General features: G+C 39.2%; 2 protein-coding genes across 2 annotated transcripts in view; both read left to right on the plus strand.

The window, feature by feature from the left end:
- The window catches only part of slbp (stem-loop binding protein), a 9,299-nt gene extending 8,734 nt beyond the window's left edge, over positions 1 to 565 (plus strand). Inside the window, exon 8 of the mRNA XM_053323412.1 lies at positions 1 to 565. This exon is cut by the window's left edge and continues 784 nt beyond it. The gene's annotated coding sequence lies outside the window, so the exon portion shown is untranslated.
- A 2,873-nt stretch (positions 566 to 3,438) lies between these two features.
- immt (inner membrane protein, mitochondrial (mitofilin)) lies at positions 3,439 to 16,612 on the plus strand. Its single transcript, XM_053323410.1, has 14 exons — positions 3,439 to 3,573; positions 5,746 to 5,813; positions 5,959 to 6,148; positions 6,264 to 6,402; positions 9,363 to 9,455; positions 10,571 to 10,723; positions 10,833 to 10,966; positions 11,783 to 11,886; positions 12,046 to 12,181; positions 13,657 to 13,786; positions 14,272 to 14,495; positions 14,612 to 14,743; positions 15,165 to 15,294; positions 15,421 to 16,612. The coding sequence occupies exons 1-14, from the start codon at positions 3,532 to 3,534 to the stop codon at positions 16,026 to 16,028; spliced, it is 2,283 nt and encodes a 760-aa protein (XP_053179385.1). The 5' UTR covers positions 3,439 to 3,531; the 3' UTR covers positions 16,029 to 16,612.
- Positions 16,613 to 19,370: the final 2,758 nt, after the last annotated feature.

The raw sequence follows: 19,370 nt of genomic DNA on the forward strand, positions 1-19,370 counted from the left end.
CTGTCAACAAATCTAACGGAGAAAAAAAGTACCTAACCATTTTATCAGGGTGATGGAATACAGCTCATAGCTGATAAGATACACACATAATACTTGTTAGTAGTTAAGTTTGTTGTGAGTTTGAATCCAAATATGAGATTTGTTGACAACAAGTAAAATAGAGAGTTGCTACCTCATCCTTTAACTTTCCTTCTGTTTAATGGCTGAGGCTTAAAGCACTGATGTGTGTCCTGGCAGAGCAGGCATGCTGGTTTGTTATGTCCATTTACTCCAAATGTTAACTGACATGCTGTTTATATTTGCTAAATAGAATTAGAAACTGACTGAACTCAGAAGTTCTGTCAGTAGTTTAAAGGAGATGGGCAAACAAAAGGTGAAGTATTTACCTTTTGAATGGTTTGTGGTTTAAGATTTTCTTTCAGTTCTGTACAATTTTAAATGCTGAAGTGTACAATAAATTGAGTTATATGGGCTGTGATTAGCTTTTACATGGGTTGTGTTTTTAATACAAATGTTATTGTATTACTTATTGTTTCCTTTTATGGAGAAGACTTTGAAATAAAAAACAAACAAACTTGAACGTCTCCTTTTATGACCACAATTTGATGGACTGATTAAAGCTGATTTGGTTTTGGCACCGGCCCACAGAGCTCCGCTGCAGCCTGCAGACACAGCAGAGGCCCATTGTCTTGTCTGTCCAATGGCCCTGTGACAATATGCTGAGGAAGACATAAAAAATGACTAGGTAAAACAAATAAAGTATATTTAGTTAAAGGAAATGTAACGAACACTGGAAAGTAGAGAAAGGTAAGTTGGTTTGGTGAGAACCAGGACAGGAAAAAAAACACTCTAACTTGAGGTTTGGTAATAACAGAATAAAGTGTACATTGTATTTGTGATAGATTGGGAAAATCAGTTATGAGGCAGAACTGAGCTCTATACAGGCTACCACTGGTTTGTTACTGGGACAAGTACTAGGTATACTAGAACAGCTGTAAAGTATCATACTGTAACAGCATATTCTTCAGTGTGGGTCTGCAGGTTGATGGCAAATATGAATCTGTACAATTCAACAACAAAGAAAGAAAATAAAAAGTTCTGCATGCAGTTATCTGCCGCACACATGTTGATATTCCCATCTCTCTGTTCAGGAAGCGCTGACTTAGCAATTAAAAGTAAAACAAGCTTTTAAAAAATCCCATGTATTAGTACTCTAACAGAACAGACAACTGAAAAATGTATCTGTTGCTCAGGGCTGGTAGGGATCTTATTGTTTTGTTTGTTATAATTACAATAATAGTTATTCAGTCTCTGTACAATACTGGTCTATCAAGAATATGAATCGTGGCAGAAGTGTTACTTTGTTTATCCATGGAGGGCAGTAATACGCCTAGTTGTGTCAAATGGCCAGAAACAATAGAAAAGGAATAACAGATTAGCAGTGAGAAAGACTACACAAAGAGAAAGTTTAAAGTTATCCTTCCGTCTATTTAAGTTAAAGTGGGATATTTCCCATGAACAGCAACATCATCAACGGAAGATGGCATCACTTACAGTACACTAGCAGCAGGTTTGTGGTTTAATACAAGTCAGTTATTGTGCCAGTTATAAAACCTGGCAAAGACCCATCAGACCCATCCATCAGCTTGCTGGACTGAATCTGGAGTACAAAATAAAGGAAAATGTTGGCTGAAGTTGAGATAGAATCTTAGGAGTTATGCTTTTATAGGTGTCATAAATCACTATTCTCGAAACTATACAGCTAAATACTTGAGCAAGTTAGGGTGATTAGGGTTGATCTACATGTCCACAGAAGAAAGTATCTTTTTTAAAAGATGGATACAGAGCTCTAGTAATATGTATTGGGGCATTTAAAACATGCCCAGTACCTGCCATGCATGTGGAAAAGAGTGGGAGAGGTGCCAGTACAAATAAAGAGAAGTCAATTTAACCTGGATTAACCTGCATAGTATAGCTCACACCCTGCAAAGGCCAACATACAACACAACTCATTTTATACATTTTGGGTGGATATAGGCAACAAAAAGCAGAAAGTGTAGGTTTCGGCAGTGTACAGTATAGTAGTAGTCAGGGCCGCTGCTAAGCTTTTGGGGGCCCTAGGCATAAATGGTCAGGGAGCCCCCCCCCCCCCTCCCCCAATTTATTTTAAAATTGACATGAAATATACATATAATTATGAAAATGTATATATTAACCAAAATATATAAAACAAAATGTCAAAAACTTTCTTAACAGCAGCATTACAATATAATATGTAGCTGATAGTTATAATGTATCACTGTTTATACTATTATTGTCATTTTGTACATGTTTCAGGTGTCTTTGTGTGTCTGTCAACTTTTATTTTGAAAATACCGCTTTTATTTTGACATTCTGTGTTTTTGCTGCGCTGTGGCAGAGAGTGAGAAGTAAATAGGAGAAGGTGAAGAAGCACCTGTGCTGTAGTTAAGCTAAACTGTAAAGTTAAGGACCAGTTTCCATGGTTACAAGGTGTTTTAGTGTTCAAGAATCATCCGAAGACCAGAGATAATTCCTCCTTTACACGGCACGCAGCCAACGAGCTCATTCATGTGTTTTGAGTAATAGGGCACACAATTAAGAAAAACAACGGTGGGCCTGTTCATAACTAATTTATATAATTTCTTTAATGTAATAATATAATAACTGTCATGACATTTTTTTTAGCAACCTTCATTTTGGGGGCCCCGCCAGGTACTTGAGGCCCTATGCGCTCTGCATACTCTGCGTATGGGGAGCGGTGGGCCTGGTAGTAGTAAGTGCATGTAGTGTGGTACACCAGCACTTTATGGAGAGGATCATTTTATTTACAAAATATCATGAGACTGGATGTACAGGCGTTGCAGTTTTTAATCCATTAGTACTATGTAGCTATCAAAAAGATATCAGCAGATCTCTCAGTGCATGTGGTGGAGCTTTTAGCCACAAAGCGAGGCTTACAGTGGATGGACAAAAACTACAAAAATAGGTTTCTGTCCATTTAGGTGTGGGGTGTAAACATAATGGCCAAACAATCCCCTAAGTCACCCAGTCTACATGCAAACTTCATGTAATATAACAGAGGTCAAAACACTGAAAAAGCTCTAATATATGCTTTAATATATAGAAACATGTTGCTACTGAAAGAAGGGTTCACACTTTGGATTCTGCACATACTGTAATCACTCAACATGTGCTACTGTAATGTACTGTATAAGGAAGAAAAGAACCATTAGGGAAGTTCCTCGAAAAAAACTGAATGGGAAATAGCCGCCTAATTAAATGCTTAAAGGAAGCAGGCTCAGCAGAGTGTAGTTTGGAACGTTTTGTGTTGTTTTGTCTCTCCATACACCGATGCAGTAGGTGGCGCTAATGCAGTTTTAAGCGAGTTTATCGTCCGCCAATCGTTAAGAAGAGGACGAAGAAGAAGCAGAAGGGACGGGAACGGAAAGTGCTGCTGCTCCTCTGCGTGTTAAATTGAGTAGGGTCCGAGACTAAAGGTGATAGAACACCATGCTGAGAGCTTGTCTGAGAGGAGCTAATTCCACAGTCCGGGTAAGACCTGTGCCTTATCAACTAACTCTCCTTTACTAGCACTAGCCAAAGTGACGCCATTAGCGTGTTAGTCAGATGTCATTCAGTGACCCACAGTCAGGCTCAAGGTGTCATAGCGGACTCTGTAGTGAGCACGGCTGTGATGTTTAATGTCAGGTCTGTGAATGAATGTAAAAACGTAAGAGACGATGAGAAGTGGACTGGATAAAGTCAGTGCTAGTTAGCCTGTTAGCTGGGAGTGACGGTAACGTGAATGACATTTGAACCACAAGGAGTTCAGCTCCATGAAGTCTCAGTAGAGGGACACATTTCTGTTATGTTGTATGAGTAAAAGGGAAAATGTCAGCTATTTTTAGAGGAGCATTTTTTCTTTACAAAATGGCCAATGCGAGCAACATTTTGATCTTCTCTTAAAGAAATATTTCTAAGTTACCTGCTCCGTGTTTGGTTGAACCTAATGTATTCTAAACGCTAGTTGCAGACCGGTACTGCACTTAGTAAATATGTCTTTACACGTCTGCATCATGTTTGGAAATATCTAGAATGCACATACGTCACAACTGTAATTTCAAATTGTGGTCAAGGAAATAAAGTCTTCTGCAAGACGTTTGGATTTCCCGTGCGCATCTATTCGTTTGATTACGGCTGCCGATAAGGGTCCGGTTGCGGCCTGTAGAGCAGAGAACGCAACGTGAGCGTCCAGTTTAACCCTCGGGTGTAATTCCCCCTCCCACCACAAAACCACACGTTTCAGTGGTAGAGTGGCGCTGTCCGTACTTCAGAAGCAGCAATTCAACCAAAATGTAGTCTTTTTGTGCAAATTTCAACTCACAAGTCTTTTCTTCGTTCGAGTTGATATTCATATGTTGTCTTCAGTGAGTGATGAACGTGCGTTTTTGTCATATTCCTAACTTAACGTTGATATTATCATAATATCACCACGCGATAACATTGGTAATATTAATTAGTAACAACAACAAATAAGCACATTGCTCTCTGTAGCATTATTGTCTCTGATGTAGTTAGATAGATACAGAGAGAAATAAAGCAACACCAGACTTTGTTTGATAAATATTGGACACAGATGTACACAATCTAAAAAGTAAATGAATGATAATGTTACTCGGTAATATTTGAAGTGAGTTCTATTAATGAGAGTTGTGTAGGAATTCTGCCCCTTGTTTTCGGACCTGTCAGAAACTGATCTGGAATCTTTTCAGTGATACTGACACAGGACAGTAGAGTTAGTTTGTTTTTCCTGTTTTGGAACACACGCATACGTACTGAGATTTTATTCGTTTGACCGTTTACACTGAAATGTGTTCTTTTTATTTATTTCTCTCATGTTACACCCTTCTCCTAATCCCATCTGTCCTCTGTGTCCTGATAACAGCTGAAGGTTCAGGTTCAGTAAATCCAGATTTCTTTAGTTCTTCTTTTCTCTCTCAATCAGCACCAACAGCTGAACAGTTATGAGGCAGCATGTGGACGGGCAGGACTGATACATATGTTTGTGAATGTATTAAGGTATTTTATATCTGTGATTATGTTTTTATTCTTGGTAAAAGCAGAGTCACAGACAGCAGGATGAAGTAGCTGCAGCTGGAGCTACACAACTGTAGCATTGACTTCCTGTGTAAACTGAGCCACAGTGTGTGTGTAGCTCAGTGGGTAGAGTAGTTTTGCCTAATAAGCAGCAATGCTGATAAAAATATGTATTTTGAATGAAGTATTCATCTTTATTGTCTTTATTGTTAGTTGGCACATGCCTAGAACAAACTCAAGCTACATTTAAAAGCTAACATCAGACAGCTAAATAAGACCTATTGAATAATTGTGCAGTTCATTATCTGATTAATCTATGAATCATTTTGATAATCAATGACTAGTTCACTATCAAAATAGTTATTAATTGCAGCCCTGGTAGCTGTCTGTCTATTGTATAATATTGTATTTTGTATTTGAAAGCATTCTTTTTTCCCAAGTATGTGACATTTTGCTTTCAACAAAATACAACATTCTAAGATTAAAGTGTAATTTATCTATTTTTTGTGTGTAGAAGCTGCACCATCATAAGCAGACATTCTAAGGAGCCCTAAGTATTAATGAAGTCTTCTGTTCTGCCTGTTTCTCTCTCCTCTGTTCTGTGTATCTTTCACTTTCTCTCTCTAGAAGAAGTATGGGGGGACTGGTCTGACCAAACTGCAACAATGCCGGCACTACACATCAGGACAGAGCGGGTAATAAAACACACACACACACACACACACACACACACACACACACACACAAAGAGCTTACACATTATTGGGCCTCTTGTGAAAAACTGTGGCAAGGGATAGTCACATCAGATTGTGTGTATCATGACTGTCTCTCTGATCACAGTGGAGCTGCTAAAGTGGTAGCTACAGGTGTGATCGCAGTAGGCGGTGGGATTGGTGGCACAGTACTCTACGCCAAATGGGATCCCAAGTTCAGAGCCGCTGTGGAGAAAAATGTTCCATACTCAGACTGGGCATTGGGTTTGGCTTTGGGACCTGCTCCCCAAGATACCAGACCCTCCATCAAGAAACAGGTCAGGATGTGTACACAGCATCTCTGGGTAATGTGCTAAGGCCGTTTTGAAAATACAGCAGGGTGTGAAAGAGGGAAAGGTTCAAGCCCTTGTTTTGCTGTTCCTGCCTCTTTAGATGGAGTTGGCCCAGCTTCCCTCTATGATGGACAAACAGATGAAGGCATCCAAAGCTAAGACAGAGAAAAACGTGAAGGAGGCAGCAGAAAGTCCAGCCAAAGAGATGAGTCCACCACAGCCTGCACAGAGCATAGAGGGTAAGTCTGTGATCTGGTCCTGACTCATACATTATATATTGATGGTATTGTTAGTTGCTAGCTGCTGTTACCTCTACTTTTGGACTGTCATAAGCTAGAGGTGTAATAGTACACAAAGTTCACAAAAAAAGGTAGAAAATTATTCTGTCATTTTAATCCTTTTTTAATTAAGAAAAATGTAAACATCCAACAATAGATGAATGAATAGGTTATAACTATCATTGTAACCATTTAGTTGTGTTGCAGGGCAAAAAGAAAACAACCAAGCTCTTTACAATATATAAAGAAGCATTTGTATCATCAAGTTTTGTGATGGCGCAGCCATACTCCGCCGTCTGACACAAGATTCAAATGTTGTGTATAAGCAGGACATAAAAGAGGTTGTGAAGTGGTGAAAGGGGCACAACCTGTTGAATGTAAAAAAAACATATGAAGTTATCTTTGATCCCAGTTGTGATTAACGAGGAGAGAACTGACCAGGTAACAACACATGTTTAGTTGGACGTAATTCTTTCCAGTATCAGTCAGTGTCTGCATGTTTTGTGAAGGCTTAGTCTTCATGCAGTGGATGAAGCCATGTTACAGGGAAGCCATTCAATCTATTATTCATTATGGCATCACAGCATGGATTTGTAGGCTCCAAAACTTGAGTGATTGGCTGGAAAAATAATGCTGCCACCAACTTATCTCCAGGAGATTTTTGGGGAGGCACATCCTTGACATTAGCTGATTCCATCAGGCAGAAGGTTCAGTTTACCACTGTAACTGTAAGTTAAACAGGTATAAATGTCTTGTTCCACTTAAAAATCAAACTACTGAACAGTGCTAGATAAGCTGTGTGCATCAGGATGCAGGGAATCTGTGTATATTTAATATTTGGTTGTTATTTTGGGAAATTTGCATGATCTGCAATATGTAACAACATGGTTCAACTTGTGAATGTGTAGGGAATATGTGGTGTGTGTGTGTGTGTGTGTGTGTGTGTGTGTGTGTGTGTGTGTGTGTGTGTGTGTGTGTGTGTGTGTGTGTGTGTGTGTGTGTGTGTGTGTTACTGAATGTTAACTGTAGTTTGCTGGTATATGCACTGAGAATTGTACATTGACAATAAAGGCTTATCTTGACAACGTCAGTAATCTAATATTTGTTGTGAACAACTTCACTCAAAGCTGGAGAGGAGGATAGAGAGATGACAGAGCATATTTTATTAACAGTGTTGCACTTGGTCAGTGTTATGAGTCTCTCTGGTCATTGTGATGGCAGTAACAGTACAGGATAACCAGGTACTTTGGACAGGCTGGTGGCCTGCACCATGCTAAGACTAAGTGAATTATTGTTGGACACTTCAGAGCAAGTGGACTATTTAAGTGTTTTGACAGTAATTGTTTAGGTCACAGAGTATATTCATGTATGACTGCATGCAGTGAAGCGGAAGAATACATATACTGTAACAACCTGAGTCATACTAAGTGTGTAATGCACATTACCGCTGCTGTATAATATTAGGGTCAAAGTGAATTCTCTGAAGCATCACCAGCGGTTCCCACTTAGTTTCACATGGACAGTCTCAGAGTATAGAACATGCAGGTTCTATTTACATATGTATGTTGAACACTTGATTTATTGTGAAAATCATAACAGCATCTGCAACAGTAAACTTTGCCAGAATTATTATTATTAATTAGAATTGACTTCTTAGCAATGATTGTTCTGCATAAAGGAGGAGGACAACAAACATACTTGCTCATTTCATCAACTTCTTGTTGATTTAAACAGCATTGTGCTGAATCAAAACACCATTCTCAGGGAGGTGGAATTCTTCTTTAAAATGCTGCTGACTGGGTTTTGTTTAGCTCAGTTCAGTCAGTCAGTCACATCTCTAAAGGTAGTATTTTCATGTTGCTTGCCCTTGTTAGTAAAACAGCCAATGCCTGTATGTGCTGTGACTGGGAGGAGTTTGGAACCTGGACGAGTTTGTTAGCTGCTAATGCTAGTTTGAATGACCTCAGGTTGACTGTGTCTGATATATAGAGTTTTTTACAGCTCAGAAGTACACAGCAGCCTGCAGTCAAGAACAGTCTACAGGACCCAGAAGGAGAAAGACTGAGCTGCCATGTTATAGGCTGTAATGCATTGTTATTGTCTAAATTATTCATTTTAGTTTTGTTAAAATGTGTTTAATGTGCACTCTGCTGTTTTTTTGCACCCACAGAGATCCCTAAGGGTAAGCTCATTCTTGACTGTGCTCCTGTGCCTCTACTAGACTTTAGTGCTGAAACAATTAGTCCATTAGTCCATAAAACATAAATAAATAGAAAAATAATCTGCTACTATTTTGGTAATACCAAATTTCACTGCCTTTGTTTGTCAATATTGAACATGGTCTACTTTTCTTGCTCTTCGAGATTTTGTTGACATCTCATGAGGCATTTTTAACTTGACATTTTAATGACCATACAATTGATTAAGAAAACAATCAGAAACTTAAACTATAGGGAAAATAATTAGTTGAAGCCTGATTATAGCTGCTTAGTGTTAGAACTGTGTTGTAGTTTGTAGAGCATTGCACTGTGTGATAAATACTACCATGCTTGCAAGTGAAGCTGTTAGTGCATGACATGGATCAAGGTATGTTAACAGACACTTAAAGAAATCCTGTGCCTGTCTGGTGATCTGTCATGTGTGGGTCAGTGCTATATTACATTTATTTCACAACTTACAAAAAAATATACATAATATTGTTTTTGTGTTTTTTGGCCTTATTTAATTTTTGTAGGAGGTAGTTTTTAGTGAATTAAATGAACTCTAATTTCTAATTCTTGATTATTTAACAATTTATACAGTTGCTCCACAACATGAAGATGCTTTAGTTTTGAAGGGCTCATGAATGTTCTCCGTGTGTGTGTGTGTTGTCACGCATCTCACAAACTGCCTGTGTCTTTCTGTGTTTCTGTCCCATCCAGAGGCCTCAGCACAGGCAACTCATATCATCTCAGCCATCAGTGAGGTCCAGTCAATCCCTGCTCCATGTGACACAGAGGCAGCAGTAGTACAAGGTAACACCGTCAGGCTCAACCTTACCACCACCGTCAAAATGGAAATTCATTCTTTGCCAATTTAGGTCAATAAGTGCACTACTTGTTCAAACGGGCCAAATGCGTATTAATTTTTGAGAACTGCGTATATTTGTATTACTTACAAATGTATCAATTAAAACAATTAATTAACAAATTGTTTAAATCCAGACAAAATATTTACTAGTGAGACTAAACTGAGGTTGAACTGTAGAAGCAGTATATACAGCCTTACATTGTTGGTTGATTCTGCTGCCAGTCAAACTTGTCCGTACTCCTATTGGCTAGTTTTATTGGCTCAGCCTCTGGACACTATGTCCTTGGGTCCCCAGCAGTAAACCCCCTCAATGTGAAGTCAATTTGATGAACAGTTCTCGAGATATGTGAAGGACAGACAGACAGACAGATATGTACTGCAGTGTCTGAGACATCCTGCAGTAAGTCCTGAACACACATGCCAAGTTTGGTTCAGAGCAGAGTTTAAGACTATTTTTATATATTCCTTGAAAACTGCTCATCCAAAAAACTTTCCACTTGACTGTACTTGATGTAGTCCCCAGCAAAACAGCCACCAGGTATGAAATAGATTGGATGAATGGTTTTCAAGCTATACAAAAGAGATTCTATCTGTATCTGTTAGCTGGTTGTGCATGTGTATATACTGTCAGTGTTTCCCCTATAATTGTACAGGCTCAGTTATCAGGTGTGTGTGTGTGTGTGTGTGTGTGTGTGTGTGTGTGTGTGTGTGTGTGTGTGTGTGTGTGTGTGTGTGTGTGTGTGTGTGTGTGTGTGTGTGTGTGTGTGTGTGTGTGTGTGTGTGTGTGTGGTGACAGTAGGGGCAGTGAGCGAGTCATGTTATCAGACTATCCCGGAACACAGTAACAACTTTTGCTCAGCACCCACCCCAAGTCAACCTCGGGGAAACACTGACAGTGTATATTTCTGTATATCTTTATATATACTGTACCATTCAAATGTTTGGACATATTCTCTTAGTCAAGGTAACAGGGAGTGTACAAACTTTCAAATGGTATTGAAGTACTTCAGAGTTTGTGTGTGTCATATTATGTCATTGTATCTGTATGTGTAATTTCTAGAGGAGTGCAAAGAGTGCAGTGACCATAAAGATACCCCAGCAGTAGTTCACCCAGACATAGAGTCGGCACCACAACCACTTAAAGAGCGTCCAGTAGAAGAGGTGACAGCTAGACTCGCTCAGCAAGACCAGGAGGAACAGGACGTCCTAGCGTGTAGGCTAGCAACAACACACTCATCATCAATTTTGAATTGTCTCTTAACTCCTCTTCTATGCTACATCCAGCATTTGCTGATTCCTGTCTGTGTGTGTCTGCTGTTCAGCTGTATCAACCGGTCTTGAAGACTCACTGGCCAGCACAGCTCAAGCAACACTGCAGGCTATTGGTGCTCAGGAGGCAGCGCTGCAGGCCATCACACAACACACACTCAAACTGAAGGAAGCTATGGAAGCAGAGGTACAGAACACAACCATGTGATGTGGTTACAGTAATGCTGGTACAGGTGTGAATAATGTGATTCAGTGTTAGATCAGGTGGGGGGCGCTGGGCTAGGACTCTCAGTGCTATATTACATATGAATCAGATCTGGCACTGTTACATTATGACTATGGACTGTCCACGACCATGGTAGAGGTAAAGCTTATACTGCTTCTCTTTACACGTGTAATTACAACTAAACAAACAGCAGCAGCTTCAGAAATTCTTCTCATAAATTGGCTTTTGACTTCTGTCGCAATCGTAGGTTGCCATATGCCATTTTTTATTGGTTGCCAAATTTCAAGAGGGCAGAGCTTATATGAGAGGGAGAATAAATATGAGAATGGAGATACAAACATCTCATAACCTCTTCCAGTGTGTTGAGAAGAGGATGAGAGCAGGAAGTTAGAAGAGTTCACTGGGATTCATTCATTCTTGTTGTTTGGCAACTGTGCAATGTGCAGTGTCAGTTGTGTTAGCAGCTGATGTATGTCGATGCAATGAAAAAGGTGGAACAGCAAAAGCACCGTGCCACATACATTATTTTTCAGTCCATTTTCAAAAAAGGGAAGTGGTGTTCTGCATGCATTTACACCCACATTAGTGTTTTCCTTATCCAGATAACGTATGTAGATACGGCAAGCATTTTAATGACAGGTGTCAATGGGGGGAAACCTCTGCCCTAGAATAACCAAACCACTTTTTACCAGTACTACCTGTGCCACAACATCTTAACCCATAATGGGCGAAATAAGAGTTTTGCAGTGGAGTGAGTTCAGTTCTTATCAAATCCAGGTTCCACCTGAGGAGAAGTCTACACAGTGGAAGGATCTAGAAGCTTCTCTTGCTGGTAGAACTAGCGCTGTGAATGATGCTGAAACTGCTCTATTGAAAGCCAAGTAAGAAACACATCTAAACACACACTCTCTCTCCCACACATAAATCCACTTATAAATAAAGATTGATTGATTGATTGATTGACTGATTTTATGGTTTGCAAAAGTTCTGTACTCAAATAGTTCTTGTACTAACCTCTACCCCACACTCTTTCCTCGCAGTAAAGCTTTGGACAGTCTCAAGTCCGTGATTGACAAGTCTAAAGAGTTGAAGGTCACTGCTGTTCGCCCACTCGTCTTGGCAGCAGAGGAGAATCTCCATAACATGGTGGTGGATTTGGATACAGTGATCACGAAGGTAAGGATGTTTCTTTACATGTAAAACCAGCAATAATCTACATTTTGAAACATGCACACACCACTTGTGTCTCTAAGGTAAATATGAAGCTACAGTTAGCTTAGCACAAAGACTGGAAACAAATTTTTTTTTTTTTGTGACAGACAACATTCCCATGTTTAGCAGGTATAATGTTTTATCATGTCTAAAATCTGTACTGTTTTAGCATGCTAGCATTTGTTTATTAGCACTTAACACAAAGCACAACAGAAATAATTTATTTTATTTGGTCATAAACAAGTGTTCTATTTAGGCTAAATATTGGGCCAGACTTTGACCTCCAGATGGCACTAGATGAAAGGTCAGTTATTGCGATTCATCCTGAGAAGGACATGAATGTGTCTGAACCAGTTTTCACTGTAGTCCATACAGTTGTCACACATGTTGCAGACCCACAGTGGTGTTACAGAGTGATGTCTCTTGACTCACAAACAATCTTTGGCTGAATACAGATGCATACTGCAGAGTGACAACAAAACAATTAAGTGTAGCTATTATGGAACTATTGTTATTACGGAACTGTTGATTTGTATCTGCAGTTGTTTGTTTTCCTTTTTAACCAGCAGTGTTCAGATAACAGGGAGGAGCTGCTATTGATATGTATTCTAATGCTCTTGTAAAAAGAGTGGGGAGAGATTTGATGTGAAATGATGTTGCAGATATTGTGGTGTCAGTGTCTCATCCTAACATTACCATGATGCTGCCACCTGGAGGTTTCATATTGGTATTACACACCGCCACCAACAGAGGCCAGCATGTGTTCATGTTGTCTTTAACGTGTTTAATACAAACCAGATTATTACATGAACCTGGTTTATTTCAGCAGGGGTTTATTTTCTTTAAATATCACTACATAAAATTGAAAAACTTAAATCAGGAGTTGAGCTATATATTCTAGTATGAAGGCTTCATTAACAGCTGCTGGAAAGCAGTTTTAATTTCAGCCACTAGGAGGAGCTCTAAGCTTTTGTAAACCACCTCCACCTTGTTTTGAAGTTGAGCCTGACACTCCTGTCCCCAGCTACTTTGTGAAGTAGTACGTTAGCCTACTAGCTAATAGTAGCTAGTCAGCTACTAGCTGACAGGAGTGAACATGAAGCAGATGAAGCCACACTAAAGTCCAGCGTGGAAAAGCGTACAGAAAATAAAATATAATCTTGTCAGGTGTGTAATATGTGTAACAGAGTTGAGCTATTGTGTTTCCACATTGACAATGCTGACTCATGTGAAAACATGATTTATACATATATGTATATGTATGTGTATATATATATGTGTGTGTATGTGTGTGTATATATATATATATATATGTATGTGTATATGTATATATATATATATATATATATATATATATATATATATATATATATATTGTCAGTATTCCTATGTAAAGCAGCCTAACAGCATGTATTTTGTGTGTGTGCGCGCATGTGTAGGTGCAGTCTGCAGAGTCGGAAGCAAAAATTGTCTCCCAGTACAGTGAATTGGTTAATGAAGCCAAACAACAGTTCCAGAGAGAGGTCAGCAGCCTTACTCCAGAGATTCAGGCCAACTGGAAGGGACTCAGTAAGAACACACACACACACACACACACACACACACAGAGGAAACAGAGGTAGTTATTCAACAGTCCTATAGGTTTTTATTTCTGTGGCAGGTTTTTACTATCATTTGAGGATTGACAGTAAAATGTGACTGGAAAGAGATGACAGAGGTCAAAACAGTCGTGTCCAAAATGGAACTGTGGGTGCTGTAGTTACTGTTCATGGTACAGTGTAATTTTGACCAGTTGGTCACCTGGATCAGTTTGGATCAGTTTTACTTTTAGCAGGTATAATTCAGTCCCAGGAACGACTATCCAGAATTAACATTTTATCATCTTTAACAAGTCAATGGCAGTGTAGATAATTTGATTGTGACACATGAAACAATAATGTTAAGTGGAATGTAATACATGTAATCTTTACTGTTAGTATATGGGGTGCAATTGGGACTATACACCTGAAATGGAAACACATTTGTAAATTAACGTTGTGTCTTTTGTTTGTGAGCTGGTAAACTGTCAGCTGATGACCTGAACGCCCTGATTGCCCATGCACACCGTCGCATCGACCAGCTGAACAGAGAGCTGGCTGAGCAGAGAGTCAGAGAGCAGATCCACATTGATGGAGCACTGGAGCAGCAGAAGTTGGAACACCAGAAATCTCTGGAGAAACTTGTGAACACCTCCCTGCAGCACGCCAAGGAGGAGGCCCGGCTGGACCAGGAGAAGAAGGTATGGAAGGAGGGGGGTTAAGGGGTCACTGAGCTTGAGCTTCATTTGGAGCCACACACAGCAGTCATCATTTCATCAGTTCGTCTATGAATAATTAGGATTGTGTGTGTCTACAGCTGTCTGAGTTGAGGGAAGTGATGGAGGCAGAGATGAGGACTCAGCTGCGGCGTCAGGCAGCTGCTCACACAGACCATGTCCGAGATGTCCTCAAAGTCCAGGAGCAGGAGCTAAAAACTGAGGCTGAGCAGGTCTTCACACTGCCCTACATTCTACACACACATTCCATTCTAACACACAGTGCACAGTGGAGAAGATCATGTGTATGGCAATAAATTAATCCTAATGTAACCTCTAGTGTATCAAGTATAGATCTTGTGTATACTAGTATACTAAGTATATCTTGCACAGCTCTCTTGTGTATCTCAAGAGACTTGGGGTGCAGTGGAGGTAAACGTATACTAGCAGCTGATCGTTTTCTCTTCTGTATTGGGATTACATATGACATCTTTAAATCATTAAAACAACTCATACACTGTAAATGAGGATCTTAGAAGCTGTAGTGTGTGTGTGGCAGAACACAGCATCGGTTCACTCTGTACTGGCTGGTCATTGTTAGGATGCATGTTGCTGCCAGCATTACTTCAAAGCTGTGCTGTGGGTTCTGTTCAGGTCCTGAGCAGTAAGATGCTGGAACAGGAGACCCAGTACCGTCAGCTGAGCCAGGAACAGCTGGATAATTTCACTCTGGATATGAACACTGCCTATGCAAGACTGAAGGGGATGGAGGAGGCCATAGACAGTAAGACACACACACACACACACACACATACACACACTACTCTGGAAAAAGGCAATGAAGTATGACAAAATATGGACGATATCATTAAGGCTGCTATGTTACCAGCTTCCTGTCTTGTGAATGCAGGCCATGTGGTGGCAGAGGAGGAGGCCCGCAAAGCTCATCAGCTCTGGCTCTCTGTGGAAGCTCTCAACTACACTTTAAAGACTGCTGACACAGATTCCCTCACCCAGCCTCTTGAGAGTGCTGCTCAGGCTGTGCGAGACAGCTGCCACGACAACGAATTTGCCCTGGCTCTGGCCTCAGCCCTTCCAGGAGTGTCCCTGCAGCGCGGTGTGTATAGTGAGGCCTCGCTCCGTGCCCGCTTCAACTCCCTACGATCACTGGCTCGCCGGGTCGCCCTTATTGATGAATCCCACAACTCCTTGTACCAGTATTTCTTGTCCTATGTTCAAGCCGCATTGCTGTTTGAGGATAAACAGAAAGCACCACCTGCCCAGCTAGGCAGTGAGGATTTAGACCCGTTCAAGCTCCTAGCATATGCCAGCTTCTGCTTGGAGCATGGGGATCTGGAGTTAGCAGCTAAACTGGTAAACCAGTTGAGAGGAGAAGCCAGGAGAGCAGTAGATGACTGGCTGACTGAAGCCAGACTCACACTGGAAACCAGGCAGGTTATCAGTTTGCTATCAGCTTATGCAAATGCCGTTGGGTTAGGAACGACCCAGGCTCAATAGGCCACTCCTATTTAACGTGGCAGCCCTTAAAGGAATACTCCACTGCAAATCACTCTTGTGAGTATCAAATAGGTGAAGCTCAATAAAGGCTTCTTTGTGGAGGAAGGCAGCTGTTGGATTCACAACTGTTTGATACTCAGAAAAGATTTTCTGTGGTGTTGACTGAAGTTAACCAAGTGATGGCTGTTAAGATACAACATAAAAGCATTTGTTTAAAAGCACTAAGTCACTGTGGAGGATTACCTGTAAGATATAATTGATGCACCCTTTCAGTCTAGTCTTGCTATGTCAGGCCCACATGTTTGATCCAGGTATTTATTTTTTGGCTTTGCCTGAATGTTATGGAACATTTGATTAACCGAACATTAAAGAATATGTCTGCATTTTATTTTTGTCAATACTCTAAGGTAAAATAAATCATGAACAAGAAGGCTGTCTGTCAAATGTTTTCATTCTTCCCATGCAACAGTTTAACTTTCAAAGACATGACATCATATTTCCACTTACCTCTGTAACTCAGTGCAATCTCTCATTCAGCATTTCTTTCAGTTGTCTCTCTAAAAAAATAAAACATGTTCCTGAGATTTCCTTTCTTTTCCTTCTATTCTAGTACATTCCACCATACATTACACCACCTGTTGTAGTTAAGACCTTTGAGATTTTAACAAATGTAAAAGTTACTTTGTGAGAATGCAAAAAACTACAGCTCCCACTAAAATATACCACCATGTACTCATCATCTAAACTTGGATATATATACATAAAAATCAGCAACACAACCTTTTGATTTTTTTTCCTATTCTTTAGCTGTAATCTGCTGTCTAAAACCTCTGCAGTGTTCACTCCTGTCCTTTTTTCCATTTTATTACATACATCTGAACTAGCTCATTAATGGCAACTAAAATGTATTTATTTAGTTAAGTAAGTTAAATTGTTAAGCAATCACAATATAGTTTTTAGAAGAATCTATACATATAGAATGAAAGACCTGACACTTGAGAAAGGTAAGGCTGTATTTGTGTCATTTTCATTATTACAAATGTCAGTGATTTTGAATGGAGTTCTTCTATTTCTGGATAATGTCATGTTAAGCATTCATTGTATTAAATGATTCTCCTGTTCCTTTTACCTCTTCATTAGTCCTTATTTTTCATATATGCTCATATCTTGTATTTTGAACCTATGACTGCATCTCCTACATTCGTCTTATTTTTCAATTACCCATTCCATTTGCCATAATGGAATGGGTAATTGTCTTAACTATTTTTTAAGCTTCAATTTTTTGCGTGTGGTAAGATTAGAAGTGCGTTGCGTTCACCAAAGAAAAAAGAATTGGTAGACTTTATCTCATAATTATGACTTAGTTACCATCTCAAAGTTATGATAAAAAGATTGAGTCATGAATTACTAAGATATTTATGAGATAAGTCCTCCAAATATGTTTTCTTTCCTGAGTGCAGTGCACTTCTGTATGTTTGGGATAATAATTGATAAACCTACATAAATAATGGTCAGTTGTTTGTTTTTTTTATTATTTTTAGATAAGAGAAATCTTGGATTTATTAGACTTAAACTTGTTACAGCTTCTATAACACCATATTTTCACATTCAAAAAATCAGAGCAATCCAAATCTGCAGCAGGTTTAAGCTGAACCTCTGATATGATGGTGGTTTCTACAGGACAAAGCAAATGACTTTAGACTAAACTGCAGTTTAAATTTTGGCTTCAGAGGACAGATAATAGGATTAAAGATTTTGTTACAGACAATGCCGATTTAAACTCATCCTAAACTGCAGCTAACCCAATGACAGCAACAGACAACCCAGCATCCATTTCCAGAACGCTGGTTCCCTCTCACTCCTGCTGGCTTGATGGACTGAATGAACTGAGCTGAGACAAAAGAGCCTGGCAATATATTTGTTTGTCCATGTTTCTTTTATTTGCCAGAAGTATTCAAACTTGTAAATAAATGTGAATTTACCAGAGAGCTCATCTGCTTGCTGTTTTTGCAACATTACCTGCTAGCAGTGAGCCTCTACATGGACCAACCAGCACCAGTACTGATCTGTTGCAATGCCTGGGTATAAACAACCCAACCAAAACCCAATACAACATCCCAACTCAGTTTGTATGTTAACATAAGCATACCTATCTTAAAAATAAAGGGGTTGCAAAATGACCAAGAAAAACAACTGGATGTATTTGCCATCCTAAACCTTGATCCTCTCTTCATAATGATGCAAGTACTACTTTTTAATTTACTACTCTTTTTCTTAAAATCTTTTTTCTGTTGTTCCAACTGACGTTCAATTGTAATAGTTTTTGGCTGTCAACTGAAGGACTGTGTAGTTGTTACTACATTAATCTTTTATCATGTCTGGTAAACTAAACGACTAATCACCATAAACATACTCAATTGGTATATTATTAATCATTAACACATTGTTTCTCATACAGCATGAACATATTTTTGTGGACTTTTGTTTATTTACAGAAAAAATAATATACAAGTAAAATCAACACAAAGAAGTATCATAGTAAGTTATTAGCTAAATATAGCCTACAACAAAATGCTATGGAAGGGTTAATAAGCATCATTTGCTTTACTTCCATATAAATAAAAGAGCAGCATGGGGCAGTGTACGCTGCCCTCTTGTGGCCTAAAAAATGTATATTTAGAGAAAACCCAAAATATTCATTATACATTTAGAAATATATGCTGAATCAACAAAAGATCTGAACTTCGGCGCTATCTTGGAAATCTTTTCTACATCATCAGATTCTCTGCAGTGCTTTTTCTAAGGAATTCTTTACATATGATGTGATGTATATTTCTGTTAGGAAAGCAGCAAGCAATGTTATCATTCAGCAGTACTGCATGAAAAATATATTCTTATTATCATGAGTTCTGACCTGAAAGGTGTAATTGATAATATTTTTTCTGTCGCCTTGCACAAAATAACAATCATGTAATAACAAGGACACAAATGTTGCAGATCCTCTTCGTATGACCCTGCTGGATGCAAAGATGTCACACTTTGGATACAGACAGAGCTAGCTGACCCGTGTTTTGGTTTTAAATACTCTCAGCTCCCATAGCCTTGAACTCTCCATGGTGCACTATGCATCTAGTTTCATTATGCACCTTATTTATAAAATCACTGTACTTATAAAAAAAGTTCTCTTCTCCACTGGAACAAATCTGGATTGTCACATATGACCTGATTTTGACCCTGATCATTTCACCTGTAGCATGAATCTAAATGTTTTGGGAATGTCCAAAATTGAAAATATGCAAAAAAAAAAAAAAAAAAGTTAAGGGAAAGGAAATTTGACTGATG

This window comes from Scomber japonicus, chromosome 8 (genome assembly GCF_027409825.1).
Source record: "Scomber japonicus isolate fScoJap1 chromosome 8, fScoJap1.pri, whole genome shotgun sequence".
NCBI lineage: Eukaryota > Metazoa > Chordata > Actinopteri > Scombriformes > Scombridae > Scomber > Scomber japonicus.